The sequence below is a fragment of the Carassius gibelio genome, chromosome B7, assembly GCF_023724105.1.
Source record: "Carassius gibelio isolate Cgi1373 ecotype wild population from Czech Republic chromosome B7, carGib1.2-hapl.c, whole genome shotgun sequence".
NCBI classification, from domain to species: Eukaryota; Metazoa; Chordata; class Actinopteri; order Cypriniformes; family Cyprinidae; genus Carassius; species Carassius gibelio.
The window spans coordinates 10,491,653-10,516,867 of NC_068402.1; the positions used below are offsets into that span (position 1 = coordinate 10,491,653).

At 37.0% G+C, this 25,215-nt stretch overlaps 1 protein-coding gene across 6 annotated transcripts in view; it reads right to left on the bottom strand.

Annotated features, from left to right (window-relative positions):
• si:ch211-200p22.4 (phosphatidylinositol-binding clathrin assembly protein) overlaps positions 1 to 25,215 on the bottom strand; it is a 57,671-nt gene that overhangs the window by 15,632 nt on the left and 16,824 nt on the right. For 2 of the 6 annotated variants that reach the window (XM_052561486.1, XM_052561482.1), the window contains exons 2-12: positions 22,714 to 22,856; positions 13,286 to 13,361; positions 13,101 to 13,203; positions 12,781 to 12,874; positions 11,725 to 11,836; positions 10,168 to 10,274; positions 8,367 to 8,408; positions 7,894 to 7,914; positions 3,604 to 3,689; positions 2,383 to 2,518; positions 585 to 718 (exon numbers count right to left, since the gene is read on the bottom strand). In XM_052561486.1, coding sequence (XP_052417446.1) covers positions 585 to 718; positions 2,383 to 2,518; positions 3,604 to 3,689; positions 7,894 to 7,914; positions 8,367 to 8,408; positions 10,168 to 10,274; positions 11,725 to 11,836; positions 12,781 to 12,874; positions 13,101 to 13,203; positions 13,286 to 13,361; positions 22,714 to 22,856 — 1,054 coding nt within the window. The remainder of the gene's footprint in view (positions 1 to 584; positions 719 to 2,382; positions 2,519 to 3,603; positions 3,690 to 7,893; positions 7,915 to 8,366; positions 8,409 to 10,167; positions 10,275 to 11,724; positions 11,837 to 12,780; positions 12,875 to 13,100; positions 13,204 to 13,285; positions 13,362 to 22,713; positions 22,857 to 25,215) is intronic. The other 4 variants (XM_052561487.1, XM_052561483.1, XM_052561484.1 and 1 more) reach the window with 3 other exon arrangements.

Sequence of the window (25,215 nt, forward strand, 5' to 3'; positions counted from 1 at the left end):
CAATAAAAAAAGAAAAAAAGAAAAGGAAATGTGACTTTTAATATTTAAAAGTTTGTATTATGAATGTCACAAGTTACTAAGTAATATATAGAATCTTAAATTTCTCTTCATTTGTCTGGCATAAGCCTTTATTTCTAAATTTTTTCCAATTTAAATTGATTTTGAATCCCAAAATCTCAGGCTTCAGACCATATAGCATAGCATATATTCACTGAGCTTTGTTTTACTGTACGTAGGGGTGGGCGATATACCCCTGTAAGGATTTTGAACTACTGTCTCTTTCATAGTTACACGCTCACATGACATTGCTGTGATTCACGGTCACAAAAATGTACAGTATCATCGGCACACATTTTTAAACGGTTTAAAACTATTGTTTTTAAGCCACTGAAATGCAATCAGCAACAAAAGAGAACTCATTTCACTATAAATCATCCTGCCAGAGAGGCGCGTGCACATGATGACGTTGCTCATAGAGCGCAGGAGTATTTAAGTTATTTTTGCCATTTTATAGGCCTTGAACGCTTAAATACACACACTTGTGTCAAAACGCGTTTTGCGGTCCTGTACAGCATGTTAGTGACCTGTTTGTTGAAGGTGGGCTTGTGGTGTTGGTGAACAGGTCCATGCCCGCAGTGTGGTTGTTGGCACTACCCATAGACTGTGTGCTGGGAGAGGCAGAGGGGGTCTGTATGCTGATCTCCTTCAGATGCTGATTCTATACAACAACAAAACACAGGAAGAACACATTTAGAGAGAACATAAAGCATTTAAAGACTGGGCTGCTCGGCTCATTCCTCCTGTGATGGTCACTGAAGAGACTATTTCCTTCAGCTGAGCTCTGTGAAATCAGACAGATTAGAGCCACTCAGGCAGCTGAAGTGCCAGTCAGCTACAGCTCAGATATACTCTGTGTGTGTGTGTGTGTGTGTGTGTGTGTGTGTGTGTACTGTAGAAGAGATGGCTGAAGTCAGAGAAGATCTCCCAGGTCATACTTCCTTTGACAAAAACGAGCAACCGACTCAAAAACATCAACTACCTGAACAGCTTAGACCAACCATACGAAAAGAACAAAAAAAAGAGTCAATAAATCTAAGCAACTCACTAGAGCACAACTATTTGACATCAGACCTCCAACCAAAACCTGAAGTCAAGTCTGGTTTTACCGGCATACTGTTCTTTACATGTGAGCAGCTCATGATCCTGTGACATTGGTCACAGCAAAAACTGCTCCACACAACCTCTACATTTTCTCTCTACATTTAGTTCAAGTCACTTTCAACATGCATTTGGGAATACAACATGTGTCAACCATCTTCCCAAGAATTTAAAGAAAAGCACAGTTAAACCGACTGTTGTCAACAAAAGAAAAGAGCTACTTGTGGATTTCTGCCAAAGTAAAAGCTTGATGGATTAACATCTGAAAATGAATCAAGATGGGCATAAATATTAGTCATTTAAACAACAAGAACAATAATTATTGTGTATAATAATGTTTATATATAATTATATTATTAAAAGTGTACATTATTATTAGTAGTATCATCATACTGGTAGATAAAACAACATTTTGGGCCAAATTGCACAGCCCTATAAAGAAGCAAACCTTAAACTTTTTCTCTTTAAAAATCACATTTTAGATTTTAACTCCCAATCAGAAAAAACAAATTCAATTTAATTCTTTAAACCGTGCAGCCCTAGATTCTAGTTCCTCTAGAGAGGAAGTAGGTTGCGACATGGCAAGGTTTTATGCCCTTTGCAACAACAAGAAAATGTGGAAAGAAAAGAAAACAGAAAAAGAAAGTGACAGCACTGTGGAGTGTTGAGAACACGACAATCACAAAGAAAACACCAGTTCAATTTCACACAAACTTATCTGAACATGGGCTGTGTAAATACTTTGATGTTGGACTTTGAAATTGCTTTGAATGTTTGAACTATTCAGATACAGAGCTGTGGTGCAGCTGAGGATACATTCCACACCAATGACGTTCCTGTCATCCAGTTTGCGTGTGTGTGTTGGTGTGAGTATTTGTGTCCCACTAGGTATGACAGTAAATCCTGATGGGGATGGAGAGGTTCGATTAACCCCGCTGACCACTTACTGCTGCAGGCTAATCATTGAAGGTACAAGGGCGTAATGTGTAAACACACATACACTTGTACGTGTAGAACAAAATGTTCCCAGAACAGCAGCTTGAATTCCGCCAAATCTCAGTTGCAACAAACTTCTCTGGGTGGAGCTGGGATATGCCTTTACTGTATGCTCTCTTTATTCTCTAAATAGAACCAGCTAACATTACTTCCTGTCCACACTTCAAACTTAACTGGCAATTAGAACATGTTCATTCACAGAAAATAATGGGATAGGTTGTAACCCACCTTGAGAGCTTGCAGACGGGCTTGCTCCTCCTCCAGGGCCAGCTGTTTCTCCTTCTCATCCATCCTGCTGGACGAGAAGGAGAAGGACATGCCCGTGTTGGAGAGGGACGACACTGCATTGGACAGAGTGTTGGCTCTACAGAGAAAAACACAGATATGCACAGAAGTGAGACTTTCCTATAAGTTCTTTATTTAGGACCTGATTAATTTAACACTCTACACAAGCCAATAAAAGTCATATCTTACAGTATGTGGCTGTACATAAATCTCTTGCTAATGGTTTGTTGTTGCTGTATCAAGTGCTTCAACATATGGCTTGTGACGTTAAGAGGATTTATACAGCATATACAGGAACTTGCATTTGACTACATATTTTGTCTTATCTTCAAAGTAATAAAAAAGGTTGATGTTTAAAAAAAAACAACAACAATGTAAACTCACATTAGAACAATGAGATTTATTAGCCTTATAAAAGGCATTTTATTTTAAACAAAGTGGGTATTACACTATGATGACCACCAGGTTATTACAACCTAGCCCACTACTCAATATGCCTCATTCACATTCATTTTTACACTAATTTGTCATATTTATTATTATCAGGGTAGCACAGTAATAGCAGTGAATACAAAAATGCATGAACGGGTATAACAAGAAAGAGGAATACTGGGGGGAAAAAATTACATTTTACCATTTCAATTAATATATACACAAATGTCAGTGAATATTGGAATTCACAGATCAATGTTTTTCATCTTAAAATGTTTTCATTTAGAATTTCAGCAGGAGATCAGGTGTCATTTTAAAAATGCAAAAAAATAAATAAAAATGTTCTTGGTATATCTGTTCAGCACCATTGCTTTTCCCCTGCTGATGGAAATGCAGAATGGAAATTGTCCATTCACTGATTAATATGGCAAAAATTGAAGCTCAGCTACCTTGCTTGCTGGACATGCGAGACCAGACCTCACTGGTGGAGCATTGGCTGTGTATACAGTATCTAATGAGCTCTATGTAAGATGCATTGATCAATACTTACTACATTAAATCATGTAAAGTTATCATGTTTTTCAGAAGACTTGGAATAATCCACTCAATTTATAAGGATTTATTTTAGAATGTCTTAGTGAATGTCTTCACAGATGTTTGCCCAAACAGTGTTTTACAGTGTGAAGCTATATTTATTTATTTATTTATTTTTAGCACTGTAGGATTTCGTACCTGTTGTCGGCGGAGAGCTCCTTGGTTTTCTTTCCCTCCAGAGAGGCCAGGTGCTGCTCAAGAGCCTCCAAGAGACTGCTGGGAGCCTGCAGGAGAAAGAGAAGGGTCAAGAACTCCAGGGAGAACATACAGATCCAGTTTAAAAGAGTACACACTCTCACGGTCAAACACACTTACACATTCACCCACTCGATCCACCTAAGTTTCAGCAAATAATAACAGGAGCATGCTTTAAGCAATTAGTAAGAGGCGCACAGGCAAAGGATAAACAAGCACATAAAACAAGAGAGAGGAAGAGTACGGATTCAAAAGAGAGGAAGTGACATGCACACTGGAAGATCCAAACCTCAAATGACAGACATACCCATGAGGTCACTGATATAACTCATTATTGGACCATGACATTAAACTTTTTACATTGGCTTTTGAATTAGTACTCTGGGGTTTCTGCAAGAGTTTCTGGTGCTGAATTGCAAATCTAGCTAAAACCTTCCTCTGAGCCCTTTATATCGATCTAGGATTTGTTTCTTTTGAAAAGAATTATCTCAACAATTACAAGAGGAAGCATAACACAGGTCCCACATCAGCAAACACAGGATGAGTATGTTAGCACCTAAGAGCACACACACCCCGTGCTGCTTCATTCAAATGAGAGCAAATGTTAGGACAAGCTCAGAGCTCATGGTTGGTGAAAAGAGCAGGTGCTTGGTGCCAAGTTTTCAGAGCAGACAACCCGTGTATAAACTGCTCTTATGGACTTAGGGTAAGGAAAGCTCTTTGACTGTGCCTTGCTGGCAGCGCTGGCCAACGTGTCTGGATCTGATCTAGGTTGGCTTTTTCTCCACATTGCTGAGAGGGCAGATTGGGTCTAATGCATTCCACTGAAAACAGAAGCCAAAAGAGAGGAAAAACACATATGCAGCAGTCTGCAATTCAAATGTGCCCTGGACCACAAAACCAGCCTTAAGTCTCTGGGGTATATTTGTAGCAATAGCCAAAATAACATTATATGGGTCAAAATTATTGAATTTTTTTTTATGTCAAAAATCATTAGAATATTAAGTAAAGATCATGTTCCATGAAGATATTCGGTACATTTCCTACCGTAAATATAATCAAAACTGAATTTTTTTATTAGCAATATGCATTGCTAAGAATTAATTTGTATAACTCTAAAAGTTTTCACTAAAAACATTTTCTATATATTTAGATTTTCTTTGCACCCTCAGATTCCAGTTTTTCAAATAGTTGCATCTCGGCCTTGATCCTAATAAAACATACATCAATGGAAAGCTTATTTATTTAGCTTTCAGAAAATGTATCAGAAAATTTACACTTAAATTAAATTAATGCATTTAGTAGACGCTTTTATCCAAAGCGACTTACATTGCATTCAGTCAAAAAAATTTCCTAACCCCCAACCTGCGCTTGCTAACGCAATGCTCTACCACTTGAGCTACAGGAACACTTAAGATTGGTTTTGTGGTCCAGGGTCACAAAAAGAACTAAAAACGAACCTTTCAGCTAAGCGGGAAAATGTATCATTTCCACACTATAGGACTGTGCGTTATGACGATATACATCTCGGATGTACAAAATAAAAAGACAATAGGTTTCTATTATGAGATTTATTATTTATTTTATTCTGAATTAAGAACTTATATTATTTATTATAGAAAATAATTCATTATTAAATTATTATATTAACCATATGCCATGGCTACCGGACTTTATTACATGCAATAGTCAGCATTCAAATTAAGTTTATCATTAATAAATATTACAAACAATGCATAATATAAAATAGGCCTAGAAGAAAACATTTTTGTCCATCCTAAATTAAGTCCATTAACTGATCTTCTTTTCCAAATAATATTTGTATATTATTATTATTGGTATTTTATATTCATTTATAAAAAGGTTTTGCTTCATTTCGATCTCAACGTTCTGAATACTTTTTTAAAATAATAGCCTACTGTAAATGCTCGACATACTAATCAAGCTTTGATTATGCTGAGTTTTTGAGTGAATGCAGTTTAGATTTAACATGCATTTAATTTTATTTCGGCTAATTAATAGACCATAATTTTAAATTCTAGAGTGTTTCGTTGAAGAATTAATCATTAACGTAGTTTCATTTGTAAATGAAAACACAACACGCTCATAATCTGACAATTATGCCAATAAAGTTTTTACTTTATGATTGTATTTATGCCGATGTGTGATGATAAATTGTGTTGTGTTTTCATTCACAAAACGAAACTACGTGAATGATTTATTCAAACAAAACATTAAAATATTTATAATTATGGTCTTTTAATAATACATAATAATTATTATTATTGTTTATTTCAATGTAAAATATTAATGAATAAATGTCTATTATTCCCGGGTTGCTATGGTCACACAGTTTGTTTATGCATTAAATTTGTGGCCATGAGAAAAATATGTCATTCCCTCAACATAGCATCTTGAGGTCACGAAATAAGGATGTTGTTACCTCAACAAAATGATCCCGTGGCCACGACATAAAATCACGTTTCCATTAATTAATATCTCATGGCCACAACATATCACGTTTCCACGAGTTATTGTGTTGTGGCCATGACAAAACTAAGTGAACTGACCATGTCATCTCCCAGGCACCGTATAAGACAGAGTAAACAGCTGAAAAAGAAAATGCATATGAAACTGTATTTTGGACTTCAGTCTTAAAGGGGAAGCTGTCCAATATTCGTTCTGTCTATATTTATATATAATCTAATCTATTCATAATACAAAATCTAATTATATCTATTGATCGATCAATATATAGATAAAGATATAGATATAATTAACAGTAAAGACTAATTAATTTACAAAATGTATCGTTTCTTATTTTCTTGTGGTGCCTTTTTTTTTGCACTACTAGTTCTGTCATACGTTCACTATTCACTAGAGGTGGGAGAAAAAAAAAAAGATTCTCCGACGTAACACAATTCTCCCTTCGGAGCATGCTTATTTTATTTTCCCACAAATAGCATGTGTGGGGAAAAAATGTAGATCAAGAATCGTTTTGGAATTGGATTGGAACGTCAAGTGGCTAAAGATTACTCCTAACTTCCAACAGAAGTGAAATAAAAAAGAAAGATGAAAGTGTAACAGCTTTTAATTTGCTTCCTTCCTGTCTGATTTGATTTCCTTGGAGAAGACACGGCACGAACAGGCTTTTGATTAAATGACTCCATTTTAGATATGCGTGCAGCTACATAAAGGACAAAGTGAGGTTACATGAGTACTTCATCACAATCTTACAAACTTAGGGCAGTTTTTTCATGTAAAGGAGAAACAGGGCACTGGGTAAATCATATAGCTCCCACAAGAACTCCATCTTTTCCAACTTTGATGGTCAGGGGGTTTGCAAGCATGAAGCAGTCATGCAACCCAGCTGGAGATTTGCTTTTATGCTGATCTGAGTTAAATATTTGATCAAACTATAAAGAGACAACATCTGGTCTCAGATCAGCAGAAATAGCGATGTATAGCCATGCCTGCAAAGTGACAGAGAAAAGAATGGAGGTTCGGTCCACATTCAATCAGTTAGCCTGGTTTTAAAGGGATGAATCAGATGATGCATTCAGAAAGAAACTAGGGCTGGGAGATACAGCTAAAAAAAGTTTACCTCAATATTTACTTTTTGAAGATTTTTTATTTCAACACATACTATATGTATTTAACTCTAAAATGGCGTTTCATTTACGGAATTACTTTGACTAAATCAAGATTCAGACTCAAAATACAGTAAGTAAGTTTTTAACAATGTTTTTATCAAAAGAACAGATTGATATTTCCATAATTATTACACGTTACATAATTCAATTATTTATTTGCAAATAAAATAAAAAATTATTTTGATTTCATTCCAGTTCTACTATATGGAACAATGCAACAATATATTATTAAACTATAAGAATTACTCACATATTTTTCAACAGAAACATCCATCAGTTTTGTGTGTACTATGAGTCATTTAAGGTTTAATTGCTATATGCCCCTGATTTAAATAAAAAATATATTTTTTACATTTTAAAATATTTCTGCACTTAGATAATACTGAGTGCAAACTGAAATACTGGCACAGGTTTCTAATAAATTGGATGGCCAAATAAAAATAATTGCCGCAGTAAAGATGTTGGCTAATTTTCATCAAAAAATGATTGAATATATGTTGTAAATATTTGATCGATCACCCAGCACTAGTAGTAGCAGAGTTATGTCATATACAAGCAGTGCATATAACCCACCACCTACAAGGTAAGATCCTCTAGTCGTCTGAAAGGAACAATAAACAATGTGTTACCGCAGGGGAATAAACCTCATTCAATATAGTGTGTTAACCCCATTCTGTAATGTCAAAACTCAAACAAAGACATCAAATATGAACTGTGTCTAGTGCAACCCCACAAAGTCATACTGAAACAGTGTGATCATCTCTATTTGAGAGGGAACTAAACAGAGAGAGGAGTGTTTGGTAACGTCTGTCAAGCCACAAGTCTTGAAGCGATTAATATTAAGCCTGACTTTTTAAACCAAAAACGAGAGACAGAACATCCAAAAAACAGTGAGCATGGGTACAAAAACAGCACGTAAGACAACCAGAGAAAGGACGAGGACAGGTGGAACACAGAGAGAAGGAAGGGAGAGCAGTGGTACAATGGACGACAGCAGCAGCGTAGTCAGGAAGTAGAGGAGAAACAGAAAGTGGAAATGAAATGTACACTGACCTGAGTGAGATCTGGGATGTCACCCTGATCAATTCCAACTTGCTGTGTCATAAATAAAACAAAACAAAGGTAAACAAACAAACGAGGGGAGGGGGGAGGAATTCAAAAAAGAAGAAACAAAGGATCATTAACTCATGCAGTGACTAAAAATGAAAGGAATAAAAATAACATAGGTGTGGCATGCCGAGAGCCACAGAGGACCAATGGGAACGGACATAGACATTGATAATGTTCGACATGACTGACTGTGAAGTGTGGAGTGGTTAACATTCAAAAACGATTTTTACAAATGATGGGGGTAAATAAAGAAATTAAATTAGACCAGAATCTCACATGGTGATGGACATTGTTCTCAGAGACTTATTGTCATATTGAATCCCTGAGTAGAAGAGCCAGTCTGGAAATAAGACCAGACAGTCTAACGCCTGGCTGGATGGACTGAGAGGGGAAGTGAGAGAAAGAAGGCTGCAGCACGGGAATTCATCAGTGTCAGAGAGAGAGGAGCGAGGGAGAGTCCTATTAACACAAAACTGATCTACATCTGGGACAGAAGGAGAGAGAGACTTTAAAGCTCTCACGCCATGTGAATCTACAGTAGGAACAACAGCCACCAATGGCCGCAGAACGGGTAACAGGAGAGAAACAGCTCATTTCACACTGTATAAAGCAGTCTTAGTGGAGTACACTTTCTATGCAGGGTTCCCACACTTTGGACCAATAACTTTCCATGGATTTTCCAGAGCTTATCCTGTCATTCATGATTACAGAGTTAAGATTTTTTTTAATCATTGTGGAGATTGCTGGGGGTTAATTTTCATACAGTACCGTTCAAAAATATGGGGTCAGTAAGATTTTTGTATTGTTTTAAAAGATATTGTGAAAAATAATTACAACTTCTAAATCTTTATAACAGTTTTCTATTTTAATATATTTTGAGTTGTGAATTCTTTGAATATTTCATTTGCATCCAGTCTTCCGTGTCACATGATCCTTCAGAAATCATTCTAACATACTGATTTGGTGCTCAAGAAATACTTTGTTTGATCGATGTTGAAAGCAGTTGCACAGCTTCATTTCTTTGTCAAAAACTGATAAATGTATATATAGAAAGTTCAAAATAACAAAATTTATTTGACATAAAATAAGATTTTTACAGCAATAATTTGCAGATATAATTTTTTGGTACTGTTACAATAAATCTATTTACTGTCACTTTTGATCAACTGAATGCATCTTTGCTGAATAAAAGTTAATTATAAAAAAAAAAAAAAATCTTAGTAACCCCAAACTTCTGAACGGTAGTGTATGTCAGGTAATTAGCAAGTTAATAAACTTAAACAGTTGTACCCAATGAGACCCTCAATCAACAGACTGATGTTATGCTTTTTTGATGCTATGCTTTTATCTCAATCTCTTTTTACCAGTTGCAATATTTTTAGGAGCTGTTACAGAGAAACCAAAACAGAGGTCAGTTCAACCAACTCAAACAAAGGATGAAACCTAGTGACATCCGAATGACTTCTGGCAGGATAGGCACATGTATGTTTATATGGACACAATCCATGAGGACTGTGCAATGCATTGCAGTGCTAGAACACTTAATGTATGGCATCTGTGCACACATCAGACTGAATATGAATGACAGAGCATTGTAGGATGGAGAGATGAGAGAGAGAGAGAGAGAGAGAGAGAGATAAATTGTGGGAGAGGAGGGATCCTTGAACAGCTTGTCTAATCTCAGACCTGTCGTATCAAAGCACTGTGTGTGTGTGTGTGTGTGTGTGTGTGCATGCACTGGTACCTCAGCCACTTTAAGAAACTCTGACAGCTTGGTCATCCTGTACAGAAACTTCTTATAGATGTCCAGGGCATCTTTACACTGGTTTTTTTTCATATCGAAGTATTTCTCTGAAACAGGAGGACAAAAAAAAAAAAGATAGAAAAGAGGGAGAGCAGAACGATTAGCAGAGCAACTCAAACAGATAAAGACTGCAATTACCCATCAGAGGACTGTCAAAACACTCTGGGCTGTCTGACAGAGACAGGGGCATATAAGAGCTAGCACTCTAATGCATTTTAGACCATCAACCTAAACAGACGTGTTACAACATAAAAAATATTAAAACTATAAAAATCATGGAAAAACTTAACTGAATAATTAGAGCTAAAACAGAGTAAACCGCAGCAATAGCTGAAGAGGAATTAAAGCCTTGTTTCTGCTAGAATATTAAGGGGGTCACACAATGGATGAAAGTGCAATATCAGGTCAAAGATAAGAAAAAAGCACAAGTTTCGCACACAGTGTTGTTCTGAAGATGTCAATTCCTCTTGAGATACAAAATCATGACTTGCTCAGGTATATGTTTGCTTGCTTATAATTTATCACCATGCCAGCATCCGTGGCTATATTCAGGGCAAGAAACAAATGGAAAAAAAATAATAGCAGAAAAAATATATAAAAATAATTGTATAAAATGTTAATCTTTCATAAATCTAAAACTAAATCTGGCCTCACTTCATTTAAATCTTTTTATAAGAATCAACCAAAAAGTAACAAGCTAAAGTTACAGGCATCAAAATATGCTGCAAAAAGTTGAGGGTTAGTCTAGAGAGACCTATTCAACAGCGGTTATAGATCATATGTGACCCCGGACAACAAAACCAGTCTTAAGTCACTGGGGTATATTTTTAGCAATAGACAAAAAAAAAAACATTGTACGGGTCAAAATTATTGATTTGCCAAAAATCATTAGGATATTATCATAGGAGATCATGTTCCATGAAGATATTTTGTAAATTTGATACTGTAAATATATAAACACGTAATTTTGATTAGTAATATACTTTGGTAAGAACTTTATTTGGACAACTTTAAAAGGTGATTTTCTTAATATTTAGATTTTTTGCACCCTCAGATTTCAGATTTTCAAATAGTTGCATCTTGACCAAATATTGTCCGATCCTAATAAACCATACATCAACGGAAAGCTTATATATTCAGCTTTCAGATTGTTAAATGATTATGTATAAATCTCAATTTTGAAAAATGAACACTTAAGACTGATTTTGTGGTCCAGGGTCACATACGGTCCAAGCAATTAAAGAAATATACACAACGTTTTCTACCAACAGCAGGATTGATTTAATAACACTTATTTGTGGTACACAGACGCAGTTCAGTTTGGATGAAAGTATCTCAATACTAGTAATAAATATGTATAGCATACAGAAAGACCTGAGCTCTTGTGGTTCAACTGCACTGTTCTATGCTCAGAAAGCAGTAAGACGTTAGTAACCCCTAAAGCAGAGTGTGAGAGTAGGACGCTCTCCAGAGTGAAAGGGAGTGGATTACTCTTACCCAGCAGGTTGATAACACCCTCATTATAGGCAGCAAACAGACGGATGGAGTCTTTGAAGAGCAGCATGAAGGCAGCGTTGATCACTCCGTTAGTCAGCTCATTAGGGTTAGCCTACAGACACAAACCCACACATCCACAGGAGAGCGTACACATCATACCAAAAAGCTTGGACTGACTAAACATCAATGTTGTTCTGTTAAAATCTGTTTTCCAACATGGGGATTCAGGGTCACTTGATTTTAAGGGAACTGATTATAACTTCAATCACAGGCACAAATCAAACAATCTGCACTATAAACCGCCAAATCTATCCAAGCTAAGTGGAAATGACTAAAACTAAGGGACTTTTAATACTGTAAATGTTCTTGCATTTCATCATCATACCGACTGCCATTTGAAAGCTTGGGGTCAGTAAGACTTTCTTTGAAAAATCTAAACTTATTTAGCAAGATGCATTTAATTGGTCAAAAATCACAGTAAAGATATTTATAATGTGGCAAAAGATTCAGATCTCGTATAAATGTAAACTTTCTATCATGAAAAAATAAAATGATCATGGTTCCCACAAAAATATTAAGCAGCACAACGGTTTCCAACATAAGAAAGGTTACTTGTACACCACGTTAAATGTTAAAATGATTTCTGAAGTATCATGTGATGCTGAAGACAGAATAATTAACTACTAAAAATGAATTACATTTGATAATATATTAAAATAGAAAACAGCAGTTTTATATGTTAATCAGTTCACAACATTACTGTTTTTACTGCATTTTTGATCAACTAAATGCAATGAAGGATATTTCAAAAAACATTTAAACAAATCTTACCGACCACAAACTTTCATTACATGGATTTTTTTTTAAGAAATAGGAGATTATGAAGCATGTTACCAGAGAAATTAAAAAAGAAAAAAGAAACACAGTTCTTTACAAATAAAGAAATACTTTCTGAATTGATTTGAATCACTGGTAAGTTTTAAAGCATACATACATACATACATACATACATACATGCATACATACATGCATGCATGCATATTCTCAATCACAAACCTGGAAATCCAGCAGCGCGTCCAGTTGGTTTTGAATGATAGGCAACGTTTTGATCAGCTTCTCTGTGTTCATGGTGCGCATGACTCCATCAACACTGCACAACAAACAGATAAACAAACAATCAGAACTCGCCACCACTTACTCGCAATCTTAATTAGCAGTTAAAAGAAATCTGCGACTTAATCAGCTTTTAAAAGCAACTTAATTATCGGAGTAATCAGCTAGCCTGATTAGATTGAGTCCTGCCGAGACGATGTGTTTGAACACAATCTTGACTGTAGGGAGGCAATATTACAGAAGCAGAGCTGAGGTTTACCCACCCTCTCTTCATCTTGGTGAAGTCCACAGCCACCAGCCTATAGGAAAGGGCTTTCTCATTGAGATATCTGCTGTACCGCCTGATGAACGTGGACATGTCGTAGCCTGAGGAAAAGGTTGAGGGCTTTATTATCAGTGTGCGTACAGTGCTTTAGAGACAGGAAAGGTGTTCATGTTTCTGACATACCTTGCAATGCACCTTTATCAAGGAAATTGTTCAGATTGAAGAGTGTGTTTCTTGAGGCCAGATACTGAATGAAACGCTGCGGATACAGAGAAGAGATAATCAAAATATGGTTGTATACAAGATGTGATTTCTGCAGCTCTTAATATGTCAGAATGCTGGAGTGACTTGATCCGTGACGTGCGGAAACTCCCTGCTGCTGAATTTGCAGTACACTGTGTGAAACCTAGAACCGTGTACAAGACCAGACTCCTCTGAGCTGCCAAATACGTCTGCTGCAGCTCCCCTCTTCCATCCAGCCCCGTCCCATCAGCTCACACAGCTGTGGGTTGGGGAAAAGAGCAAAGAGAAGCACACAGAGATCTGGGTGCTGTTGTGAACAGACATGATGGGAAATTTTACATCTACTACAACTAGGATGCATTCTGACCTCATTCATGTATGTGGCGTACATGAAGTAAAACAGACTCTCAAACATTCGCTTTACCTTTACACGGAGCTCACCACCAATCAATGTTTTGTGATCGGATCACAAAAATTATATTCTGAGATTAGAAAATGAAACCCAAGTGACCACATCTCATTTAGTCACTATAATCACACACAAAGGTTTGCCCCCTCAAACAACCACACGGTTTAAAATCGTGATGTAATTAAAGCAGAGACATATTTAACTGTCGTATTGTGATGCACAGAGTAGAACAATAAAAAAATAAAACTGGAGGATGGGACTGGGTTATATCTTTCGATTGCTGATTGGATTGAGGCAGATCTCAATGTTAGCTTGCAGTCGACTGAAAGAAAAGGACAGGATTTAAACGGATTAAATAATTGGAGAAGTCTAGTATACATCACCAAAGATAAATATGTAGTTTCACCACATGATCAAGATTGTTTTCATTAAAAAGGTATGAGGTAAAAAAAATAAATGCATGCATGGATGAATCATTAACAATATCAATGACATGCATTTAGAAATGAGGTATGAGTATTTCTCTCACACACACATATTAGACATCGCTTCAACAGACATATATTCACATATAACTGGGGTTGAATGGATTACTGTCATGGTTTTTGAAGTCAACTTTCAAGGACTTTAATAACCTTTTTATTTTATTTCTTAATAAAATCCACAGAAGAAAGTAACTGGGACGGCACATCTGGGACATTATGAGAGTGAGTAAATGATGAGAACATTTTCATTTTTGGGTAGAGTATCCCTTTAAGTGCAAGCGCAAATTGCCTGTGCCTATTTGCAACACACTTTAGGCTGGTACGACAACAAACGATTAGTGAGCTAATCTGAATAGAACAAATTGTTTTTCCTAGAAACTGTATTTGTCAATGTCATTTACAAGACACTACAAAGTTATCAGTTCCACACTGAGTCTGTACCAGAATGCAGCAAGTGTAACCTTGATCTTATTTGGTAAATCAGTACACCAAAGAAAAAGAGTCAGCAGGAAACAGTTTTTACGTACTGGGATGGAGCCTTAGGCTTGTTTCACCCCAGGGAAGAATCAGCATGAGGACCTGGTGACAGGCTCTGCAGTTAAGCAAAATCTGCTTGGCACAGAGGAATAAAATAGTCCTGGCCGGGGCCATTTTCAGCCTGTGGCAAAAAGGTCGGGAGTCACTGAAATCACAGAAGGTTCCTAAAATGCATCTGAAGGACTTGGAGGCTTAAAGAAAATGCCGCATTCCAAGAGCACTGCTTCAGTTGACGGATCAAGAGTGGCTGACAGTCTGGTGTGTTTATAGAGGGAAAGAGGCCACACACCGTTTGAAAGATTGATCTCTGATCTCAAGGGAGCTCATGGTGCCTGAGTTGGCCCTGGTCATGTGATTGAGGCTTTGCCTGAGGTTCCTCATTCTCTTTAAGAATTTTTGCAGCCAAATGGCAAAAATGCAGCTGCATTTAAACAAATTAGAAAAAAAAAATGACTAAGAATATTGTGCATAGAAAGTATCAGCAAGCTTAAAAAAAAAAAAAAAAAAAAAAAAAGAGTATCAGCAGAAAAAGAAAAGAAATCTGTATACAGTTAAAATATTTTGGAATAGTATTTTTATTGTAAAAATATTTAAATATTCTCTGCAAAGCTTATCTGGGACAATATATATATATATATATATATATATATATATATATATATATATATTTTTTTTTTTTTTTTTGCAGTTCTACAGAAATAGATTAACATTTATTTGGATATACTTATCTACAGGTTATGAATCTGTACAGAACAGACAATAAATTAAATTTTATTAGTAAAATGACAATATTAAAGCCACATTTTACATTTTGCTAACAAGATTTCACAAAATCAGATTTTTTCCTTACACCGTTTAAATTAATCTTTATAAACAAAATTATACATTATGGATGTCTAAATATTTAAGAAAGGGGATTCCTTTCAAAATTTCAAAGGGTCTTGGTATCAAAAAAATAAATAAAAAATCTGCTCTAACAGTGTGTTCCTAATCATTCTCACAGAAACTACTGAGATACTTCCGCTTTGCACTGGTGCCTCAAATACCGGTCTGAAATCCTTAGGGATTTCCAGACAAGAAGCAGAGTGAGGCGTACCATATTCAGACCATGACGAAAATCCCCAGGATGGCAGCTGTGCGAAGCATGAGCTAGTTCTCTCTGGCACCATGACTCCCAGAGAGAAACCTTGTGGAAAATGCATTGCCAAGCCAGTGTGTACCTGCAGAGAACATTCATTCCAGAGCGTAGATCAATATAGATTACTAATTCAGTGGAGTCTGCAAATCCACATTCGTCTGCCTACTTCTCTGCATAAAATCCTCAATCTCAATGCCTTTTTTACATAGCTGAGGTTATTCAAAATGGATGTCAGAAGTAAGGATGACAAATACAGACTGATAGGCCAGAAAGGGTCCGGCATTCTCTGCTTGGCAAATAATTAATGTGAGAACAAACCTCAAGTAGCGTGAGAGTGAAGCATCATTTATTATTAAGGCAGGGAGCTTTCTTTCCCAAAGAGAGCAGTTTCTATTAACACAGCAGCTCAGGCTGAGGGAAGATATCAGCAATCTGGAAAAAGGGATTGCTCATGTTTTAGCCACTGATTTTGTTGGTGCAGTCAGGAACCGGTCCAGAAGCAGCGCTGGAACTGCTATGTGAAATCTGAATGTGTGCATGTTGGTGTGTTAACCCTGTAGGGAACATGTGCAAATAGGCTGCACGATGAACCCCTGATAATGTGCCGGCTGCTGGTCTTCGCTCTCTCGATCCATACATGTTCTGAGGTTTCTATGGATACGGCCTGAGCAATTACCGCGGTTAGAAAGAAGAAATAAAGGCTTAAAGAAAAACGCAGAGCACAAAAAGATGATGACAGGGTGCGAAAAGGGGTGCATTGTTTGATAGCGATTATTTTCAAACACAAAACCCATTCTGTTTGTAAAGCAGAGAGCTGGAATCAAATCTGATTCAGAGCTAAACTGACTGTGCACCAGAATGCAAAACAGAAATGTGTGACCAAAAAAAAAATTAACTTTACGCACCATTCAAAACTGATGTAGTACTATTTTTAACGCTCACAAAATCTCACAAATCAAAGAATGAAATGCAAAGATCAATAAAAATGACCCTCCTGCCCACCAGTGTGGACAACACTGTATAGCAGTGAAAAATAGCATCATGGATAACTGTGAGTAGAAGCCCTATGTCACTACCACTTTGTATACTGCCGCAAAAAAAGAAAAGAAGTCAATGGTCCAATCCAACAAGGTGAGTCACCAATTCCCACATGTAGTTTATCTGTATTCCCTACTTATGAATTACTGATTACCAGCAGCAGCCGTTTGTTTTCTGCCCAGATTTGGCATTCCTGCCTGCAGGGCAGAGATGCTCACAAGTCTCTGAGCTAGAGTCCAAGTCAAGTCTCAAGTCTCTGAGCTAGAGTCCAAGTCAAGTCTCAAGTCTCTGAGCTAGAGTCCAAGTCAAGTCTCAAGTCTCTGAGCTAGAGTCCAAGTCAAGTCTCAAGTCTCTGAGCTAGAGTCCAAGTCAAGTCTCAAGTCTCTTTATTATATTAAGTCTCTGGTTATAATAAATGTTGCATCACGTACAGCGACCCATCCAAGCTGCTTAGAACACTGCATAGCTATATATAAGGAATTCAAAGCATGTAATATGTTATTATGACAACTCCATTTATTAGCATACAATATCAACTTTGATTTTGGTATATAATCAGTGTAAACAGGCTATTGCAACATGACAAAAACACCAAGAATGCTTTACTTTTAAGTTAATATCTTTTAATAGTTAATATTTTGCATTTATGGATTCAGTAATGGCCTTCTGTCTGTCCTGGCTGTATAGCTGCACACCTCTTGTCTGGCTTAAGAATGAACAAAGCTACGCTGACTTATGTTATTCATACAATACCTAAATAAACATCAAAAACAAAGCCGGCTGCAATGAATTTCTGTGCAAAACAGCTTTTACTACAAACACTTCAACACAAGAACATTGTTATCACACAAGAACATTTTGATAGAGAACCAAAAATATTTAAAGTAGATAAAATTAGAATAAATAAAATGGAAATGTCTACATACTATTACTACTGTAAACTTTGCAAATAGGACATCAGCCCCTTCAAGTCAATGAACAATAACAAAGTGGGCTGCAATGAATATCTGTGCAAAACGTCATGGCTCCGCTCCTACCCAATGACAGAGGCACGCAGGTTTTTTTCCACTGGAGTACTCACGTGAAGGATGCGTGCACAACTAATAACTAATATCATCACGCTATAAAGGGTTGGCCTGCGCTGGGTGCGCCCCTCCCCCTATAACTGTTCTGTCTCGCGGAGGAGCTCATTTGTGTGCATCTGTGTGAAACACGCTGTGAAACACGCATAGGAAAAAAGAGCGACAGAAAGAAGGGCTCCCCTCCAGCCGTGACTCGGCTCCCATCGTTCATGTTTATGAGCCGTTCAAAAGAATCGGTTCGTTCGCGAACGTCACAACTCTAACAGCGAGCTCATCTGACGTTTACTAAAAATTAACATTGTTCACGAGTCCCGGAGCTCGAGTCCGAGTCGAGTCTGAAGTCTTTCGAGGACGAGTCTCAAGTCGAGTCTGAAGTCACTGTTTGTGCGACTTAAGTCGCACTCGAGTCCGAGTCTCAAACTCGAGTCCCCATCTCTGCTGCAGGGTAAAGAAGAAAAAGTCATCAGGGGAGTGAGAGAATGTTTCATAAAGGTAATAATTACCTTACCTAGCGCACATCACTCACAAACAGCATCCATTATGCAAACAGATCCCACACAGGAGAGACCTGAACTCCGAGTCAGCACATGGCCAGAATGTTAAGCAGCCCATTTCACAGCTATCTCAGAAAAGCCTTCAAACTCGACATGAAACGCCATTTGTTCTTCCTGTGCAGTTTGAGACGCTTTTCCAAATTTTACAGGATGCTCAAACAAATGTTTTTATGTATGAATTTGTATTATAATATCTAGTCATTTTTCATGTCACTTATAGATCATCTAAAAAACAGAAGCAATTATTATCTTATGCTCAATTACATGTTCTCTGAAATTATGAAACAGAGAAGGATCTTGCAACTGACACAACTCCATGGATTATACATTGCACATTCTGATCTTATAAATAGCAACGAATTAATTTAAACCATCACACAGCATGACTGAATTGCAGCTTATTTCTGCAAGTGCAATGTATGAATCAGAGACTGAATCCCTGAGTACATGCTGAGCACCTGTGTTGACGTTCACAGAGAAAAAGGCATTTTCAAGACTGACATTTACATGGATTTATTAAATACTGAAGCTCTTTGGTGGTTTTAAGTTGACATTAATCTTCTGTGTTAACTATCAGTGATATTTCAGAAAGGTTGCATTAATTACTGCAATAGCCTGAAACAATGCCTACAGCTATTTGGCTATTGATTAACATCCAGGAGCCCATGTGGCCTATGTGACACCAGCTGTACAAGAAAGACTTTTCAGATGTGAAAGTTAATTACATTTCAAAAGTCCAGGTTTTTTTTTCACTGCATAATAAGGCCAGAAACATGCAGTACAGTTCATTTTGATTTTCTGTAGACACAGCTGCATTAGACAACAGTGAGTAGATTTATAAAAAAAAATAAAAATAAAAAATAAAAATTCACACATTTTGCCAAAGCAAATAGACATGTTAATAATAGGCATGCTAATTTGCAACTAGTTAATAGTGAGAATTGGCCCTATACTAAAGTTTTACCAAAATCTGTTTTAGAGATGATAGCGGTTGAGATAGAGAGATTATATATATATATATATATATATATATATATATATATATATATATATATATATATATATATATATATATATATATATGATCCCAGTGACTATCAAAAAGATGTCAACTTTTAAAGTGACAAATATTCTGCATTCATATTCAATTGGTCACATTCAATCAGGTTTTTATTCAATCTTCTGGTCAGTGTTTATGTATTTGTGAATATGAACAATTTTTTGTTTTGTCTATGGGCTATTCCACTCAGAAGTTAATGTCGAAACCAAAAAGACATAAGAGACCGAGGCAGGTCTCTTTAAATACAGGGTGTTATTTATCTTTATTAGACAAAAGTTTAGCTAAGCCTCCAGTGTTAACTAGATCCAATGAACTTCCCTCACACACAATCACAGATTCTCTCTATCTCAAGTATAAGCTCGCCCACTCAGTCTTCCCTCAGTATCTGAAATGAACTGTTTTCCATGGATGACAGGGTAGTGGTGTCCCCATACAAGGTTAAGCATTTGGTCCACTGTGACCGCACATGAACCAGCTGATTAAAAATCCAACCAATTCTCTTTCTGTCCCTTGCCTTTCTCGGTCTCTCTTAAAGTTCCTGATCCTAAACCAGATGTTTCTTTAACCCCCCTTCACGCTCTCTCTCAAACCTATACAACATACGCTTCCAGTGACGTCACTACAGCAAATTGTGTGTTCTCCATCTAGGCCATCAGTGAGTGACATCGCCCTTTCTCTCTCCTATATGCACAAACGCATGTGGAAACGCCCTTATCAACAACACCTTATCGGTGGCCCCTCCTGTGCCCTCTTACAGGGTTACTGCTGACAAGACAAATGTCCTCCAAACGTCTCTGCTCCTCAACGGAGAGCGATAACCAAACTTATGTTTTTCAAGCCATAATGGGGTAAAGGATTAAGACCAGACTCGACCTGGACCAGACGTTTAGCTCTGATAACAAAAACCACCCCTGGCTGATTAGTGCCCCGTCATGCCGCAGAACAGGGCGTGCTGAAGGACAGTCCTGCACATTTTCTATCTCTAACACTGGCGGGTTGTGAACCTAAAGTGAAGGACTATTTATTTTATAGCCCAAGTGAATGATGAAGGACACGTATGAGAGTCACTAGTGCTGCCATTGTTTTTATGCTGTTTCCTGCAGAATCTACAGCGCTACAGAAAATGTAATTATATTTTACCCGAGTTGTGAGCTTGCAGTCTGAATTGAATGTGATGAGATAAAAAGGACTGTGTACTGTAAAAGAACAATGGTACGATACAATAGATGTGTTTTCTTCACTGGCTGCACTTAAAAACAAACATACAGTGTGACTGGTGTAGTCAAGTTCACAAAGAAATGACACTGAGGAAATTCTTTTAATGTATCATGCAAATGACTCATGAGTTATTGATCTAAAGCAGACGAATCCTTCACTGAATTTACCCAATCTCTTAGAGCTGAATTAACTGCAGTTTTACTGAAGCCCCACACGTTATCCGAAACTGATAAAATGTCCTTTCGGGATACGCACAATAGTAGTGTGAAAAGTATTCATAAATGTGTTTTAATTTTGTTTCAAAGTAGTGTGTAAAATAGTTACAATTAGCTTTTCATAAAAAGAGAACAAATATTTGGTACGTCCTCATTTAGATACTGTAGCAAGGTGTTCATGTTGTAGCAATGCATTAAGGGAGCCAAGTGCACATCTAGGTCACATCCTAAATGCATATATCATTAATGTGTATGTGTGTGTCTTGTTCTAACCTACCCACTGTTCTTCATTAGTGGACTACGTGTTTGTGCCTGAATAGAAGTATCTAACTCTCATTGTTGCATTTATAAACCGTGCAGACTTTCAAACTCAAACACTGTATTGTACTAACAGCACATGGCTGCAAGTGTTTTTCATTTCAATTTCAAAATGCTAGAAACATCCAACAGGAGTTTGACATATTGTCTACCAGTCCCTCATGACGATTTTATACAAGAACTAGTGAAATCAAATGTTATATGTACACACACAGGACACACTAAAAGTATGGTTAAATGTGGCTCAAATCAGAAATTGGATCTGCATCTGATTTAAAGGACAGGGCAGGTGTTTTGGTTCAAAAACAGTTTTTGTTATGCCGGTTGAAATCCCGGTAGCTTTGGTAAATTAAGCAGTCTATATTTGCATGTTTATATCACCTGTGGACGGCAAAGGACCAGAAAATGTTCATCCAATGAAAATGTTCAGTCCGAACATTATGATAGGCTGTCCTGTCTGCCTGTAAAATATGTATTTTCATACCTCTGCGCACCCTGTTTGTGCAGACATGATACATTAACAGTGTGGTCCAATGAGAAAGAAAGCCACAATAATTGTATTGTAATGTTTTCTCATCTGTGAATGAGACATGAGGTAATCTAACAGTGTTGCATTCCACCCTCCACCAACACCATCTTTCATCGTGTCGCAGGTTAGTCTCTGGTCTGCCTGAGCGCATGTGTGTGTTATGGGGGAGGCGTGGCTTTTAAAGTGATTATGCAGGGAGGGTGGGGATCTTGCTTTCAAAACTAACTTGCTAATGCTAGCTTTCTGTAATCGTTTATCCTACATTTAATTGTGCAAAAATACACTTCCATTCAGGTTTGCCATCAGTAAAAAAAATTGAAAAATATTACACAATATTACAGTTTTTATGTATTTTTATATTACTGTATTTTAAAATAAAGTAGCCTTAATGAGCAAAAGAGTCTTTTTTCAAAAACATAAAAATCCACACTCCACACTTTTGAGTGGTAGTGTAAAATATAAAAATATTTAAAATATTAATATTGACATAACTGAGGTCTCAAAGGGTCACTTGCTTTGAACTAAGAAAATGTAATTCTAATGCACATGATGAACATGCCTGGATGAGGATTTATGCATGTAGCTGGGCTTAGAAGTGTATATCTCAAACATGCTCAGTCACAAACAGGAAAATTGTGAATGCTGAGGTGTGATTTTTCATGTAGGGTCAATTTGACCGAGCTGGATTTCTTTAATGATAACAGTGTAGAAAGGTGTCATCTGATAAAGATATGGGCCCACATTAAAATGAATAAAAAATTAAGCACCAGGGCAGAATCTCTCACCTCATTTCCATACATCATTATGTGGTGTGTGGTGATGAGCGCTTTAAAGACCACAACCCAGCTGCTGTTGGTGGTTCTTTCGAACAGAGTGTCGGCCAGCTGGGGAACGTTCACATTCATCTCATTGGTGCAGTGGATCAAGTCTGAAAACACACATGGGGCACATGTTAGAGCAACACACATCACTGATTCACATATCGAATGGTACAAAGATCCCGCTCAAGATGTTTCAATAAACAAAGCACAGACACAAACATGGCAGAGCCCTTGCATTGCAAGAAACACAGATGAAAGTATTTGTAGGAGGTGTTAATGAAAGAAGATCTCAGTGGACGCTCTTAATATCCCTCTGCACGCTACACAGAGGGTTAAACAGGCTTCTAACCCAGTCATTCTGTTATGCAACAGTCACAGACAAGAGAAGATCCAAAGAACGTCATGTCTTTAAACATGCAGCAGCATCCCAGTTTTGCTTTGCGTACTCGCATCCGAAAGCAGCATCTCTTGAACGCCATCAGAGGCTCAAAAACTCTCGTTTCTGTTCTGTCCTGTATGCATAATGAAGACATTCCTCCTACAGCCCATAGTGTTCTTTTTTTGTTCTTCAAAGGCAAATCTCTTTACCCCCTTCCCTTGAGAGAAATATCTTTTCACACACAGAGCAGGTAATGAGGGAGACGACTCCTCCGTATCTGTCGGTTTTTGGCCCTGTGGGCCTGTCTGTTGTTCTAATAGGGAGTTCTAGTGGTAAGTAGTTCAGCTCCCAATTGGAGTCTGATGATGAATCACAAGGATCTGGCAGAAAAGACGGTACACTAGTATGGGCTATACATCTACAAAACACACTTACAGGATGCCAGTGAGGTACAAATGGCCTATAAATTGAGCATATGTTGCACTACACTGTACACATTGAGGAACTTTATAATAATTTGTAATTGTTGAATCAACCCTCTACATTGCGAGTAAATCAATGTCATATGCGTCTAAATTTTACTCTGGGTGACTAAATTATGTCTTTTGTTAGCCATTGGCATTTTTACTCGCCAGTGTGTGTGTTCAAGGCTATTATAAGATAAGCACATTTTCACTCGCTGAACACTGACTGAGCGCTTCAGAGTTTCGCTCTCAATCAAGCGATCTATACTTTTCAATTCATCTCAATGGACGCACAGTACACCTGTATCTGACGCTCTGTAAACTCTGTGTGAAGGCGCACGACTCGCCGTCGCTTTGCTGATAGCACTGTTCTTCGCACATGCACAGAGAGAGAGCGAGTCTTACCACGCTGAATCGACGAGTTACACGTAAACTATATTCTTTGTTGTCTTCTCAAAAAAATGGAGTTCTTTTAGAATTAATCAACTTTCTAGAACAAGCAGAAGATATGCCGGTGTCTCCAGTAGTGGGCGGAGCTAATGCGCAAATGGCAATTTAATTGGCTATTACCATCCCTGTTTTGATTTCAGCAAATCAGTTCGACTGAACGCAGACAAAGAAAAAAGTGAAAAAGTTAGTTATGTGACATACAGCCAAGTATGGTGACCCATACTCAGAATTCGTGCTCTGCATTTAACCCATCCAAAGTGCACACACAGCAGTGAACACAGAAAGAACTTCTTAATCAGTTCTTAATCAGAAAGTGATTATTATTCATGAACCCAGCAGCTCATCAATCCATAGTGCATTGTATATAATTAGTATGGTATTAGAATTAGTAGTAGTATTATCTTTTAATAATAATATGATCGAATACTTTTTTTTTTTTACAGAAACCCCAAATGACCAAAAATATCTTAAGCATCACCACCAGTCTTAAGTTCAGTTAAAATGACAAATATGCATTCATGGTTATCAAGTTTTAGTTCTAATCACTAAAGTTCTATCATTAAATAGTGCTTAATATCATAATATAATGCTTGACTGACTGATTAAGAAGCTAAGATTTAAGAAGCTGTGCCATTTTACAAAGATAGGCTGATTGGAATAATGTGTGTGTGTGTGTGTGTGTGTAACATAGTATATCAGTCAGGCGAGTAAACTAAAAATTGTACTAGACAATGGCATTTATATTGCCAAGGTGTGCTTGGGGGTTGTAAATAAATATTGATTTCCACAAACTAATAAAATGTATACCTTTAATGCAATATAAGTATCTTTGGAATTGTTTAGTTTTGACATTTTCAGATTTTGCTAATATGGTAACATCGTATCTAAATAAAAGCAAAAAATTTATTATTGTGCTGAATTAACGTTAACTAATATTTTATACCCCTGACAGCGCAACCCATCACAGTTTTTTGAAGTCTAACAATCTTATTAGACCAGATTGTAATTCTGTTTTTCTTTAAAACCTCTTAAAATGGAAAGACATTTTAAAAAAAATTTAAGACTTCCTTAAATAATATAAAACTAAATTTAAGGCATATTAAAACTTTTGATGAATCTGTGGGAACAGTGCCAAATGCATATATTTGATTATTAATCAAGAGTATAGTTTGA